Genomic DNA, 15,954 nt, shown 5'->3' on the forward strand with positions numbered 1-15,954 from the left:
GCAATGACGACTCGCCGTTTTTATTTACCAAACAATTCCTTAACGTTACCTTTTCAATTCAATGACCCACCTCCTCCATCTGGGCTAACCTAACGTTACTTTGCACGGACATGCATAACTTTGTTCGACTGTCATGAATATTTGAAATGTCCATTTACATTAAGTACAAGTTAGCCAAACATAGATGAACCTTACCTGTCCAGGAGAAAATTAGCAACGTTGGCATCAGTCTTCAAATTATTCTCCGTTTTCAGCCGTCTCCATCTTTCAAAGGCATCTCTTATACAAATCCTTGTTTTATCTCGGACACTGTCACGACGTTTTTCTGATTCATAACGAGGCCGTTTAGGTTTCGTAAAGTTAGACATTGTTTATCCAAAAAGTTTGTAGCTGCAGCTGTGGTAGTTAGAGCAGAGCTGGCAACCCGAATGCAGAAACACTACTGACTTCGTGATTGGTAGATAGGTGGAGGGTGGCGCTTCAGGCATGACACAACATGTCAACATCAACATCAGTTGAGGGCTGCAACTTCACTTTTAAAATGACAATATCTTGGCCTGACAACTGTTGTCAGTGATATAAGTATTTGAAATTAACATGATTTCTTAATGTCTAGTGACAAATCAGGGCCATTTTATGATTAATTGAAATACATTTCTTACATACAGTTCCTTTAATCATTTCCGGCCCATCCATAAACTGCATTTTTTTTATACAAAATTTATAAAATTTGATCTAAATTGTTTTTGATCAGATTTCCTTATTTGTCCCAGGTAACAATATTGTAGATTAAAACAAGTTTTTGCTTATCCGAAAAATAATCTGATCTGTGAATCAAAATCTGTAATATGATCCGAACCGTGAGTTTTGTGATCCATTGAACTACTAAAAGTAATGAATGTAATAACCTGTATGCTGAAGGGGTTTGAAGTCATGATCTCTCCCACAATCTGAACCCTCATAGATGACCACCGTAATCTCCTCTCTCTCAGTCTTCATTCTTTCAGACATAGTCCTGATCAAATCGTCATAAATACCATCAGACATTTCTCCTCTTTAACTGTCAAGCATCAAACAGTTCAGTTCCTTATTCCTGTGTAAAAGTGTTTAAGTAGTCAGCCCTCTTCTTCTTTTTAACACAATTGACCTATCGGTAAGCCCCGCCCCCCTTAGTTACTGTTGCTAACTCGGACAAACAAACGGAGTTGCTATATCTTACAATGTACAGCTGTCAGCGTGAAAACCTTATCCCAAGATGTTTTTGGTCACAGAATGTAGCGTATACCCTGTCAGAATGATGGCCAAACTTTACTGATGGTTTATGAAGTGTATTACATCGTCTTTCACTCAAAAAATCATCATAAGAGCTGAACAAACAAAGCATAAGTGCGCCTTAACATCTCATTCACAAACTCTCTCTCTCTAGCCCTCTCTCCGTGGCATTACCATTAACATACACAGCAAATTGCACAAAAACACTCACAGTAAACAAACATATACACAGACCATATGCTTTTCGGGGGTGCAGTTAATAACTGGTGAACTTTGTATCTGCAAAACAACTCCGATAAACAGCGTGCAAGCTTTCCCTTTCACTAACTTACCCGTAGACTATAACACCCGTCAAAATAGGAGTCCTCCTTATAAGACAGATAATGCAGACCTTTAAACATATCTAAACTCACAGAAATAAAATGGGAATAAAATAAATATGGTGAGAGATTAATTTGGAAGCGATGGTTTACAGATCTCAATGCAAACGGGAGAAGCCTCTTGTTACGATCGCAGATGATAACATCCAGGATCAACACTGTTCATGTACCGCAGGGTAAGATTACATAAATTCACATTTAATCAGTTTAATATGGAGAGATGCACTGAAATGTAGACCTTCGTGTTTCTGACATACACCATTGCATGAGAACAGTTAGTTATAGTTAGTCGGTTTGTACGTTAGCAGGGAATTACTAACTTTAGTAGTAACTTAATGAGAGTATGACAACCAGAAAATCCTCTCAGGATCCCTGGAATCAGTGTTGCAGTACCTCAGACACGACATTTACCATTTCTGTAGCATAAACACCATCAAACTGCTGAGAGCTTTGGATTTTCCAATGTTTCTCTATGGCGTTGACACCTAAAGATGTCCGAGTTCTGGTCCCAGCGCAACTGATACTCAACTGCTATTGGCTCATCGGCATTCGATGGGAGGGGCTTACCGATAGGTCAATTGGCAAACACATTTGGTCAACGTGTGAAAACAAAAACATGTGACATCAGATCCGTTAGTATAGTTGCAATAGTCTTTTCCCCCTTATTGTGATATACGAGTGAAACAGCTTCTCAAGCATGAGATAATGTAGTACATACTGGCCATTGGGAATTGATAGGATTGGATGTGAATGCTATTGCTGTGATCTCATGTGAGTGACAGATTGTCCCACGCTCGCCCCAATAAACGAAAGTAAATTTGATTAAAGATTACGATGACATATGATTCGCATGAAAAAAGATGTGCATGGATAAATAATTTATAATAAATACTGCAATATTCCATTAAAAAAGAACCTGAAGTTTAGAACCTGTTTAGATCTGTAAAGTAAATCTAGAAACTATTTAGCAATACAGATATTTTAATTTAAACTGTTTTTAAATGAAAGCCACCTCACTCTTTTGTGTGCGTTGGGGTGGGTGTGCATGTGGGTTTAAATGTGTATCTTATAATATCAAAATTTGTATAGAATCTATAGAAACACTGAATAAATTGAAGGATGTTCATAAACATTCCTTTATAGGTCATCACCATCTAGATTCTAGAATGACGAAGTCAGTCTCATTTGCTATAGGCCTATATTTAGAAGAACACAAAGCAGCTGATACATTTTATCACCATTTGTCAACAACTACACCCATAATCACCCCACCCCTCCCCCATTAATGTGTGCTAATAAACAGCCAATATGCTAATGAAATGCAAGATAATAAGCAACTAGATCATAGTGAGAATTGGACCCCAAAATAAAATGTTACTGAAAAAATTTCACGTTTAAGGCAGTACCGTGGGCATCAGTGGCATAGCTCTGGAGTGGTTTAGGTCATACTTAGCGGATTTAACTTTTTGTGTTAGCTTAGGTGACTCCGTATACTCCTCTGCTCCTCACTTGTGTGGGGTCCTACAGGGCTCAGTCCTCGACCCTCTATTTTTCTCTCTGTATTTGCTTCCACTTGGTTCCATACTTAGAAAGTACGGCATTTCATTCCACTGTTATGCAGATGACAGTCAGATTTGTGTACCTCTTAAAAAGAAAAATGATAATTCTGTTGGACAACTACTCGATTGTCTCGACGAAATAAAGGCCTGGATGGCTCTGAACTTTTTAAATTTGAATGATAAAAAAACAGAAGTGAGGGTTTTTGGAGGCACCACTGGGAACCCGCCTGTAGATCTGGGCTCCTTGGCACCCTATATTAAACCTAGTATCACAAACCTAGGAGTTAAAGTGGACCCTGAGCTTAAATTTGACAGTCAGATCAAAGCTGTTGTCAGATCAAGCTTCTTTCATTTGAGGCAGCTGGCCAAAATAAAGCCAATTCTGTCAAGACAACATTTTGAAACTGTAATCCATGCCTTTGTAACTACACGGCTGGACTACTGTAATTCATTATTTGTGGGGGTTAGTGGGTCCTCCATCACCCGTCTCCAGATGATACAAAATGCAGCAGCACGTCTGTTAACGGGCACACATAAACATGAGCACATTTCCCCTATTTTAGCTTCTTTACACTGGCTGCCTATTCAAATTAGGATCCATTTTAAAATTCTGTTATTTGCTTTTAAATCACTAAATGGTCTTGCCCCGCTATACCTCTCTGAGCTTCTACACTCTTATAAACCCGTCCGCTCTCTCAGATCAGATGATCAGCTGCTCCTGACTGTGCCTAAAACTAAGCGTAAGCTCAGAGGGGACCGTGCCTTTGCTGTGTCTGCCCCAAAACTATGGAATGATCTGCCTTTGCTTGTTAAGCAGGCCTCTTCTCTAACTGTTTTTAAAACCCTTCTTAAAACCCATCTTTTCTTTTTGGCTTTTGACACCTAGTAAGATGTCGACTTTATTTACTTGATTTAATTTGTTACTTTGAATGCTTTTATTGTGTGGTTATTAATTGTACATGTGTTTTTTCTGTACAGCACTTTGGTCAACTGTGGTTGTTGTAAAGTGCTTAACAAATAAATTTGGTATGGTATGGTATGGTTACATTTTCACATTTCTATGTGTGTTCTGCAGCTACCATGGTCTTGATACTAAAAATGTGGATTTTTTTTATTTGTTAATAATAACGAATGAGTAGATGTGTGTATTCAAAACAAATATCTGTTTTATATGAAATGATGCAATGAGATCCAGGCAGACAAGCAATGATTATGTCAGATATCACATTTGAATAAGGAATAACACATTTATTTAGTAAAAATGTTAAATTATAAAGACAACAAATTAAGTAAATATGAAAATAATAAACTAAATAGATTTAAACAAAAATAAGGTATATCTTATTCAATAGTTTATACTAAAATCCAAAGTGTTTTATCTAACAGATGAAGATTGTGAAGATCAGAGTATAGAGAAGGAAGGACCCAAAGAAGTAAGAAATGTAGATGAGAAGAAGCAGAAGTCAAGAGCAAAATAGGAGCAACAAATAGGAAATTTACATCCATCTAAACATATGTTTTGATATGACAAGAAAAGGTCAAACAGATTTATCCATTATGTCATAGTTTCAAATAACATATCTTGACGTGAAAACACTATTTCTGAAAAAGATTATCTACTGTGAATTACTAATTCTGAGAAACATGATCTTTGGAAGGCGTCCAATATCTTACAAAATAGATGTAACTAAGATATTAAAGTCCCCCTGTAATGAAAATCAAGTTTGTAATGTTGTTTTATGTCTATGTGGTGTTTTTAATACGCTTTACAACACACCTTGAGCAACTTCATAAGTCAGCACCATTGCTGAGCATTTTCTCTTTAAAACTGCTGTGATCTAAAGACAGACTCAAAAACACGGTTTGAAATCGCTGGTGTTTCTGACGTCACAAACTACCTTGTACCAGTGTGGGTGGGCTTTAGCATATCATTTTTATCATTAACAGCAAACTAGCAGAGGAATCTCAAGAGAAGCCAGGTTATCCTGGTATTTTTCTGTTTGTATGAAAAATCCGGTAGATTTAGCAATATAGCCTGTTGTATATTACGATGTTATGATGAACTATGCCTTTCTCCACTAACGTTCTGAGTTGTTCAAAGCATTTCTGATGATTTTTAGAAGGCAGCTGTCTGACTCTGAGATGGTGAATGGGAACATGGTTTGTATAACATTAGCAACACATTATTAGCTGTTTGATAACGTAGTTAAGCAAACGGCTAATCATATTAATTACCATTAAGTGCCCGACGTTGTAAAAAGCGATACCTTTGTGCAGAGTTTACTTCAGTAAAGTTGAGCGAGTGGATCTCTGAGCTCGTGCAAGTCAGTGGGGACGGGGCATTGATCTGCATATACTAAATGAAGCAAGATTGTAGAGTTACATTCAAGCTATTTTAAGGCACAATTTTTTTTTTTTTCACAAGAAGAAAAAAAGTTTAAATATGTAATTTTGGTGATCAAAGATGAGTTTTAAGGGAAAAATTTGTAATATTAACATGTGAGTACAATATGGAAATATTCTTCTTGGATAATACTACATGAATACAAATTTATTTGAGTAAAAGATAAACATAAATGAATAACAATAATGTCATTAAATAGTACTTGAATATATGATGAAGGTTAATATGAAGTATTGTTTTTGAAAACTTGTTTTAAAAAAGGTGTGTGATGTTCCTATGGCAGTATGAGTTGTGAAATCCTCTTCTCGCAGATCCATTGTAAAGCTCTATTACATGCTTCATCATGCCCCCCTACTGAATTAGCCCAATCTTTTGCGGACACTGGAGGCACAGTCACAGCACAGTTCTCTGTTGTTCCTCCACTAGGCTCTCCAGAGGCCCAGAACCTGAAAGTACATATCAGCATTAGATGTTCAGTGATGCTTTCTGTGTGATATGATACTGACTGTGAGAATCATTTATTAGATATTAATCAGTTCAGTTCAGTGATTTCTCACCCAGAGGTCAGTGTGCTGCCATCAACCCATTTCCATGTGCCCTCCACATCACTGTCAGTCAGACCAATCCAGACTGCAGCAGCACCAGGCATGTTCTTAATAAAATCCTGAGCAGATGAAACAGTTGCACATTTATATCATAAACAGACAATAGACACATTTCATCTGACCATCTCTCATTTAGCTGATACACACACACACACACACACACACACACACACACACACACACACACACACACACTCGATTCATTCTCCTACTCACTTGTTCCTCTCTGTTGTTTATGATGATCAGATCTGCTCCTCTCTCTGTACAGTCTCTTCTGCTCTCAGTCCAGTTCTTCTTCTCTTTGGATATGAAGTAACAACGGGATTGATAGCAAGTCCATTCAGCTGTTAACAGAACAAGTTCAGCTGTTAGCTTTTTATTCTCATTTACCGTCGCCTGTCAGTAACTTATAACAGATAGTAAACTCATAGATTGTGTACACTGAAAGTTATTGAGAGCACAACCCAACTCCATCATGTTTTCTAAATTTATTCTGTATTTCTTCTGCTAAACATTACCACAAATCTGCAGTTCATTTCTTAGCTGGTCTCTCTCATTGGTCAGGTTTTTGTACTTTATTAGCCTCTCTTCTGTGAGTTTGGTGATCTTGTTCAGTAGCTTATTTCTCTCTTCAGTGTAGTTTGTGCTCTTTGTATGGATGTGGACACACAGCACTATGACTGCAGTCAGCAGAAGAACACACAGCAGCACCAAACACACTGCAGCTGCTCTGGAGCTTCGGTTCCTCACAGAATCACTTCCTGAAAATGGCAGATACGAAGATAAATATTTCTTAATCTCTAAAGATACTACTGAAAGTGTGTTTTGTGTTTTTTTATTTGTACCTGTGTGTTGAAGTGTTTGGTTTCTCTCTGTGTTTTCGTCCATATCCCATGATCCATCAGCGTTTATATTGCCATAAACAGGCTGAGACATTTTTGCTTGTTTAGTCATGTACGTAAATGGTAAAACTGTCTGTGTGCATTTGTACTCTGTAGTCTTCTGCTTTTGAGACTTTAATTTTAGTAAGCGATGACAATGTGGCAAAGTACATCACAGTACAAGAGCACGTGACATCCTGTCTGTTAAGGCCAATTAATTTACATTAAAAAAAACTCTTGCTAAAGGGCACTATTGTGGTCGTGTGGTTAGATGTAGCAGGATCAAATTTGCACAGTAAAATTACTGGCCAAACTCTTCCAGTGCACACAGATTCATTTGCCAGTTCTTTGGTATCCGGCATCAGTCTTTTTTTTTTCAACGACACCTAAAATATCTTTATTCAATGCTTTGTATCAATACTGTGTTATATTCATATTGCGCAATGTTTCTTACTGTAAGCACCCCAAAAAATGAATGTGCTGTCGGTCAGAGTGGAATAAATATGTAGTTAAAGTGTTTACATGCCTATTTTCTATCCAAGATGGCACCAATGTGTTTATTGGCATGCCATCACTCCTCTCCTGTGCTATCTTTCCTGTATTTGTGTATGTTATTCGTGTGTGTGTGTGTGTGTGTGTGTGTGTGTGTGTGTGTGTGTGTGTGTGTGTGTGTGTGTGTGTGTGTGTGTGTGTGTGTGTGTGTGTGTGTGTGTGTGTGTGTGTGTGTGTGTGTGTGTGTGTGTGTGTGTGTGTGTGTGTGTGTGTGTGTGTGTGTGTGTGTGTGTGTGTGTGTGTGTGTGTGTTTGTGTGTGTGTGTGAGTGTTTGTTTGTGTTCTCAAGGAATCAGTACTTTGCTTTCTTATCATTGCCAAAACTTTCTTAATATACAATCCACTGTAATGGACTGTAATAAAATCGTAATTTTTGTTCCGAAGATTAACAAAGGTCTTAAGGGTTTGGAACGACATGAAGGTGAGTAATTAATGACAGAATTTGTATTTTTGGGTGAACTAACCCAACTAAAAGGATCATAAATTGTAACTGAATTGTTCTTGATGTCAGTGTTCTTCCATTGCATGTTTGTTTATATTGGCTGTGATGCTTCTTTTAAATGCAAGACATTCAGATGTCACTGAGAATGGAAATGATCCAAAAATCATGTGAGATGCAATACTCAAGGAGGCTATAATAAAGGATTTGAACTTTGAACATTAACACACAGTAACAAGGCGGAATGACGCTTTTGATGATTATGTACAATCAATTGTACACCTCAAATTTGGTCGAAAATTAACATTTATTTGAAATGAAAACAAAATTAAAATAAATAGTGTCGAAAACTCAGTCCAAACGTCTCATTGAGCTTGTGGATATGGCCCAAAAAAAATTTTTTAATCAAAAATATAAACAATTTGATCTAAATTGTTTTTGATCAGGTTTCTTTTTTTGTCCCAGGAAACAATATTGTAGATTAAAACAAGTTTTTGCTTATCCAAAAAATTATCTGATCTGTGAATCAAAATCTGTAATATGATCCGAACCGTGAGTTTTGTGATCCGTTGAACCACTTAAAGTAATGAATGTAATAACCTGTATGCTGAAGGGGTTTGAAGTCATGATCTCTGACACAATCTGAACCCTCATAGATTACCACCGTAATCTCCTCTCTCTCAGTCTTCATTCTTTCAGACACAGTCCTGATCACATCGTCATAAATACCATGAAACATTTTTGATATTTAACTGTCAAGCATCAAACAGTTCAGTTCCTTCAGAGGTGGACAAAGTACACAACTCTATTACTTGAGTAAGAGTAAAAGTACTAGGCTACTAGTCAAATATTACTCCGTGACAAGTGAAAGTTCTAAAAACAGATTTTTACTTAAGTAAAAGTACAGAAGTATTTGTTTTTAAAAGTACTTAAGTATCAAAAGTAAATTTCCTTTTTTATGTCAATGCATTCATTTATTATTGTTGCATTGTTGTATAAATGCACATTATGCCACCAAGGTGGTTTAAGCCAGTCAGTGATGCTCCATCCGACATGCTAGCATACGACCACCTTAAACTAATTTCTTTACATTTGTATAGAGCATTGTAACTTTTATACAAGTATTGAAATTTTCAATTTCTTGTATAAAAGTTACAAAGCTCTTTACAAAGCTGCTGTCACTTTAAGGCTGAATGCATGGACCCTATACACTGATACGCATCTGATATTCTCCCAACTGTTTACTCTTCTCTTTCTCCCAGACATTTACATTTTTGAACATTCTACACTCAAAAAAAAAAGGCTTGTAATCATAGGGGAACCTTTTTTAGTGCTATATAGCACCAATTTTGGTGCTTCAGTGGTTCTTCAGCGGTTCTTCAGAGGTGCTATATAGCACCTTAGTCAAAGAACCGGTGAAGAACCTCTGAAGAACCGCTGAAGAACCTCTGAAGAACCGCTGAAGAACCACTGAAGAACCACTGAAGCACCAAAATTGGTGCTATATAGCACTAAAAAAGGTTCCCCTATGATTACGAGCCAAGGACCATTTTTGGTGCAATGTAGAACCTTTTTTTTTTTTAGAGTGTATGAGACATGCATCAAAGTGTATGCCAACTAAACTAATCTTTAATCTTTTGAGAAAACTGAAACATACTTTTTAAGTATGACCAAGGGTGCACACACTGTGCGTGCCGAGGAACCGTCTTCTTCCATTTTGCTGTAAACTGATCAGTGTTAAAATTTTTTGGGGAAACTTCACATGACCCTATACAAGAGTGATTACTGATAGGCTGTCTGCAAAAAAACAACAAAAAAAAACTTTTAAAGAAGAAAAAAATCATCCACTGACTTTTAAAGCTGCTACAGAAACGACTTTCGACTTTGAGGACCTTGATAGAAATGTAGTGGAGTAAAAAGTACGATATTTGCCTTTCAAATGTAGTGAAGTTAAAGTAAAAGTATCCCTAAAAAATAATACTCCAGTAAAGTACCGATACTCAAAAAGTGTACTTAAGTACAGTACTCAAGTAAATGTACTTCGTTACTGTCCACCTCTAGTTCCTTGTTCTTGTGTAAAAGTAGTCAGCACTCATCTTATTTTTAACACTATTGGCAAATACATTTGGTCAAAGTGTGAAAACAAAACCGTGACATCAGATCCGTTAGCATAATTACACTATATTTTTCTTCCTTATTGTGATGTGTATTTACTAGTGAAACAGCTTCCCTTTGGGGGTGGGGGTGCATGTGGTTGTACATTTTATATCTTATAATATTAAAATTTGTTTATAGAATCTATAGAAACACTGAATAAATGGTAACACTTTACAATAAGGTTCGTTAGTTAACATTATTTTTTTTTAAAAAAAATTTTTATTTCTTTTTTATTTATTATTTTTTTAAATTGTAAACAAGAATGAAGTTACAAACAAACTACAACAATACAATAGACACGAGTACTAGACATAATATAAGAATATTATCTTGACATGAAATAACATTAACAACAGATATAGAGGCGGAGTGTTATTGCATACAGGTTGACTATAGATATGAAATGACAGAAATTAAATGACGAGAATAAAATAAGTGACAGGAGTGAAGAAACAGAAGGGGGGGGGGCGGGATTGTTGGGTTGGGAGTTGAGTACGGATGGTGGATCTGGGAATGTAGAAGTGGTGGCCTTGCGGGGTTGGGGGAGGGGTTTAATGAGTATGTGGGAATGTCTGTGTGTTAGTGTGTGTGTGGGTGTATATAAGGAGTAATGCTGGCTTATTGTTGGGCCGGGGTGATGGAAGCTGGATCACATAGGATGGTTACATAGGAGAAAAAAAAAAAAGAAAAAAAAAAGAAAAAAACCTAGTTATTTTCATTACATAGGATAAAAATAAGTGGAATAAAAAAAATAAAATAAAAAAAAATAGAAATAATTGATTGACTGACTGATTAAGCAGACTGCCTGAGCACCCATACATAGCCACAGTGCCCCCCGGCCCCCGCACAAGGTATACCATGGTGAGGCGACAGAGGGAAGGCCGGGGGGGGGGGGGGAATTATTCTAATAATTCAAGGGATTTATTGATTGCATTGGCCTCAGTTAAGAGGGTAGGGGACCTGCAGGCATTTTCGGTCGACGAATCGTGCCTGGGATTCGGGCCAGGTGACTCTCAGGTAACCCTGAGACCCCGGCCTGGATATGTGCCAAGGTTCCCACTACTCCCTTCCGGGACCAAGTGGTGAGCCTGCAAGCGCTTTTCCCTCTTTCCCTTGGCAGAGTTCCTCTGCCGTCTCAGTTCGGTGTCGTCCCCCGCCTGTATAGGCCGGGGCCACCTCTGGGACTTCTGTATGTTGTGCTGCCCATGGCCAGCCCATACGTGTTCTCTCCACATGGTAACTCCCTCCGGGCATGATGTGGCTCCCGCAGCGTCCTTCGGGCTCGCTTTCCCAGCGTTATCCAATAAGTCTGCTGAATGAGTCTTGCGGAACAGCAGTGTGACTCTCCCTGCGTGAATCTCCCCGTCTGCATCAGAACGGGGTCTGAGGGGCTCTCGCTGGGCGCTGGAAGTGGTAGTAACTCTGGCGTTTTAAATAGGGATCCCAATTCGTCGGTAATACCGACGTACGTCGTAGTGACCGACTGAAAGGGAACGTCTCGGTTACGTATGGTAACCCTCGTTCCCTGAAGGAGGGAACGGAGACGTACGTCCCGTCGCCACAGTTCCTTACCATCACTGCATGGCCGAGACACTAGTTCGGCTCCTCAGTGAAAAATGTCAGTGCGATGCCCTCGCTTCCTGTTTATACCCGCGGCGCGGGGGGGAGCGCGAGATGCAAATCTCGCACGCCAATGGCCCATTGGCCTGTTCTCTAAATCTCGAAGTTGATAGGGGCTCTCTAAAGTGATCCCAATTCGTCGGTAATACCGACGTACGTCTCCGTTCCCTCCTTCAGGGAACGAGGGTTACCATACGTAACCGAGACGTTTTTGAGTTAGTGTGAATTTAGCATAGTAAACCTGGTGGAGAATTGTAAGCATTTTGTACATTTAGATTATTTTCATGACCAACAACCGAAGCTCATTAGTTGATCACTAATTATTAAGGTTAAAATTAAATTAGAATAGATGGGTGTCTGTGACCCACAGAATACAACAAATGTTTAGTTTTATGTGAGCAAATAGCAGCATAAACAACAAACATGGGGATTCACACAACGTCACATCACACACTTGCAGCGCTTGTTTGAACGGAGAAAAACAGAATCAAATAAATAAAACGTATAAAATAAATAGGACTTCACAAAATGTAACAGATTAACAAAAGAAACACATTGTATTTATTGTCTTTATATCTTTATTTTATTATCCAAGTGGTCACACACAACATCAGTTCTATCTTTGCTAACGTGACATTTCAGCCATTCATCAATGCATTCAACCAAACATAAAAGTTATACACTGCTCAGTTTCAACGTTCTGCTATAAAATCACAGTGCAAAAATAAAGGAATAGCCTAGGCTAAGGGTAAATTTGACCTGATGGTGGTTTGAAGTCAGTGACTGGGAGGTTTGGATATTTGATTGAAAATCTGTTATGTACGTTTAAAAAACAGCCATGGGTACATTTTACCCCGTGGCAGTTCTAGTGTTAAAGGATTTGCTGTGAAGTGAGGGGAAAATAACCTTGGCTATAGTGTTTATAATGTAAATGTTAAATTTGATTGATTTTATTAATTGGGAATTGACTGGATCATTGGATCGCTGTGGTGATCTATTACTTTCTGTGATCTCGAGTAAATGTCAGGTTGTAAATTGAATATATTATAATATAAAATAGGGGTGTGCGATATCACAATTTTTGATCGTGGATGATTAAAATGTCTCCACGATCTGCTTTTGACGAAATCTTGTAGTATCGTGCTACAGCACACATTCTATCAGTTGCAGTTCTGGCGTCTCCGTCCCATTACTGTACAACTCGATGTACATCCCCCTCAAGTCATCCTAGGTGTATATGACATTCTTCTTTCAGATGAATAAAATCAGAGTTGTATTTAAAAAGTCCTGGCTAATCCAAAGCATTATAGCATCTGTTTTTGAAGTCCATAAAAATGCATCTGTCCGTCAAATAACGTGCTTCACACGGCTCTGGGGCATTAATAAAGGCCTTCTGAAGCGAATCAATGCGTTTGTGTAAGAAAAATATCCATATTTAAAACTTTATAAAGTAAAGTTCTGGCCGTAGTACCCGGATGAGCGGTGTGTTATTCACTTTGGCGGTTGTTATCTGGGAGTAACATACCGCTGGAATGCGCAATTTGACCAATCAAAATCAAGTATTCCACAGAGCCGTGTAATAAACAGCCCTATGACCACAGTCAGTTTTAGAGCTTCTTGATCTTTACACAATCACTTCCTGAACTCCACAGACATGAGTTTTTGACTAAAATGTTTGTTAGTTAGGGTCATAATGAATCAAGTCTTAGTGTACCTGTATGTTGAGATGTTTGGTTTTCAGTAAAGGATCTAAATCATAAAATACCTTTTCTGTTTATTTTTTTGTTTGTTTTCACACTATTATGAACAAACCAGTTTCTAAATTCCTTAATTCTCCTCCCTCCTTTTAATATTAAACATATATCACCAATGTTCTTAGGTAATTAAGACATAATATCATATAGTTCCACTCATGTTTTAACATTTTTACACAGTAAATTGAAAAAACAATAAGACATTTATTTCAAAATTAACAAAAACCTTCACCTGACGGTGTGAAATAGGGGAGAGCGGGGTACAACACTTTTTGACTGTGTCAGTTTGTGTAAATCCACTTGGGGTTGAGAGTATCTTTGTCTGTGCTATATAAATTGTCTGTGCTATAATTGTTGCAGCCATTAAGGTATTTATTTTTATATTTATGTTTAAATATTATAATGTTGTTTTTTATGTTGTCTATCAATGTGTCGATCTATGTCGATTATGAAAAGTGAACAGCATGAGATAGGACACATCATAAGATGAATGGAGTTGATCAGACATGATTGTGACCACATCATTAAGTTTTGTTTTGTATAAATTGTATCTTAATTTTAATCAATGTTTCATCAGCCAATCTGGGCATTCTGGGTTGAGCGAGCGGAGCTTAATTGGTCAGTATTATTAAATTGCAGACAAAGATTTTGGGTAGTTTGGTGTGGTAGAGGGTCCAACATCAAATTCTTTCATAGGGCCCAAAATTGCTAGCGGCGCCCCTGCCTGAAAGAATGGAAATGGAAGGACAACATGCCCCATATGTGGGGTACATTGTAACATGTTAGGGGGCGCATTGTAACATGAGCAAATTACAGCTTAAAATGTTACCTGACATAATCAAAAAAATCTAATATTTTGTCAATAAAATACAATTATTAACTTTTTAAAATATAATAATGGCATATTTTAATAATTAAAATTATACACATTTTTGAGTTTGACAACAAACTTATTGCTAAATACAGCAAAACAGCACAGTTAAAAACATAAAAATAATGGATAATTTGTGAACATTAACTCTCAGTCATTATTCACCCTTTTTTCATGGTTTCTCAAAAAAAAAAAAATCATAAAAGTATAGAATATAATGGCATATTTCTAATAGGGGCTCCTTGTAACGCAGTGTTACAACGCACCCCATCTGCACAACTGGGATTTAAACCGCTGCTTGTGTCTTCTTCTGGTTAGATCAGCATTAAAGAACCATCTCAACTGTTAAATAACAGATATAAGATTATAATAATATCAGATATATCTTATTTTAAATAAACACAAAACATAAAGATGAAAAATGAACTTAGGTAAGAAAGAAACTTTCGCTATGGTTAAATAAACATTCAGTAATATCTTCCAAAGATTTTTTAATTTTGGCGCAATTTTTTCTCAAAATAATTTTGATATGGCAACTAGTAAATACACTGAGTTTCGTCATTCTGGCACGTGTGGAAAGTGTTAAACCATGCGTGTTACATCTAACCCCGTGTTAGGTTGTGCCCCGCGCTCCCCTACTGATGGAGTTGATAAAATACTGACGGAGTTGGCAAAGGTTGAGCTGAGGCCAAATATACAGTATATGTAAATAGAATCATGAAACAGCATTAGAAGAATTCCCCATGTGCAAAAAAAACATATTAAATCACATTATACAAACTTTTTGAGAGCATGTGTCAACCATCAGACATAAAACATGACTGAGTTGACGTCTGACAGAGTTGACAAAATAGATTTTTTTCCCACCTTAACCAAATGTTGTCCAGTGGAGCAATTTCATTTAAATTAAATTTTTTTCCTCAGTTGTAGCTCCCTTAATAAACATATAAAAATGTCTATATTTACCCGACAGTTATTTACAGAAACTATTACACTGCGATAACGGAGTTGACATGTTAAGTACCGCAGAGACTTCAATATTGTTTGTTTAAAATATAAAACAAGATATAACTTCCAGGACTATGTGTCCTACTGTGAGATCCACAATGAGCAGGAAATAGTAAATGCTCTTTAGAGTTAAAGCTGCCCATGACACTGCCTGATTTATTCAGAATTATAGAAAATCCTGACGGAGTTGATGCAAAGTGAGGACACAACTTTTATAGCTGTTTGTTAATGGAAAATATAATTCAAATTTACTTGTTGTCTTGTTTGATATCTTAAAGATCTCGGCCTTTTAATGTAACTGTGTATTTTTTTATTTGTTGTATTTTTAAACACTTTGTTTGGCAGTTTTACATTGTGACCTTATACTGAGGACAGGTTAAATTACATGTGTTTCCAAGTATAGAGTGTGCTTTTAAAATAATACTAAATCAATTATTTAAAAGAATAAGCATT

At 37.1% G+C, this 15,954-nt stretch overlaps 2 protein-coding genes across 4 annotated transcripts in view; one reads left to right on the forward strand and one right to left on the reverse strand.

Moving 5' to 3' along the window:
* cadm2a (cell adhesion molecule 2a) overlaps nucleotides 1-15,954 on the forward strand; it is a 633,556-nt gene that overhangs the window by 365,148 nt on the left and 252,454 nt on the right. The window lies entirely within an intron of this gene.
* Nucleotides 1-15,954, reverse strand: part of LOC307119106 (C-type mannose receptor 2-like) — a gene marked incomplete at its 3' end in the record, with an annotated part of 38,483 nt that overhangs the window by 6,723 nt on the left and 15,806 nt on the right. The window contains exons 8-11 of the mRNA XM_079805185.1: nucleotides 6,739-6,981; nucleotides 6,437-6,564; nucleotides 6,173-6,279; nucleotides 5,949-6,061 (exon numbers count right to left, since the gene is read on the reverse strand). Coding sequence (XP_079661311.1) covers nucleotides 5,949-6,061; nucleotides 6,173-6,279; nucleotides 6,437-6,564; nucleotides 6,739-6,981 — 591 coding nt within the window. The remainder of the gene's footprint in view (nucleotides 1-5,948; nucleotides 6,062-6,172; nucleotides 6,280-6,436; nucleotides 6,565-6,738; nucleotides 6,982-15,954) is intronic.

The sequence above is a fragment of the Gobio gobio genome, assembly GCF_949357685.1.
Source record: "Gobio gobio genome assembly, chromosome: 22".
NCBI classification, from domain to species: domain Eukaryota; kingdom Metazoa; phylum Chordata; class Actinopteri; order Cypriniformes; family Gobionidae; genus Gobio; species Gobio gobio.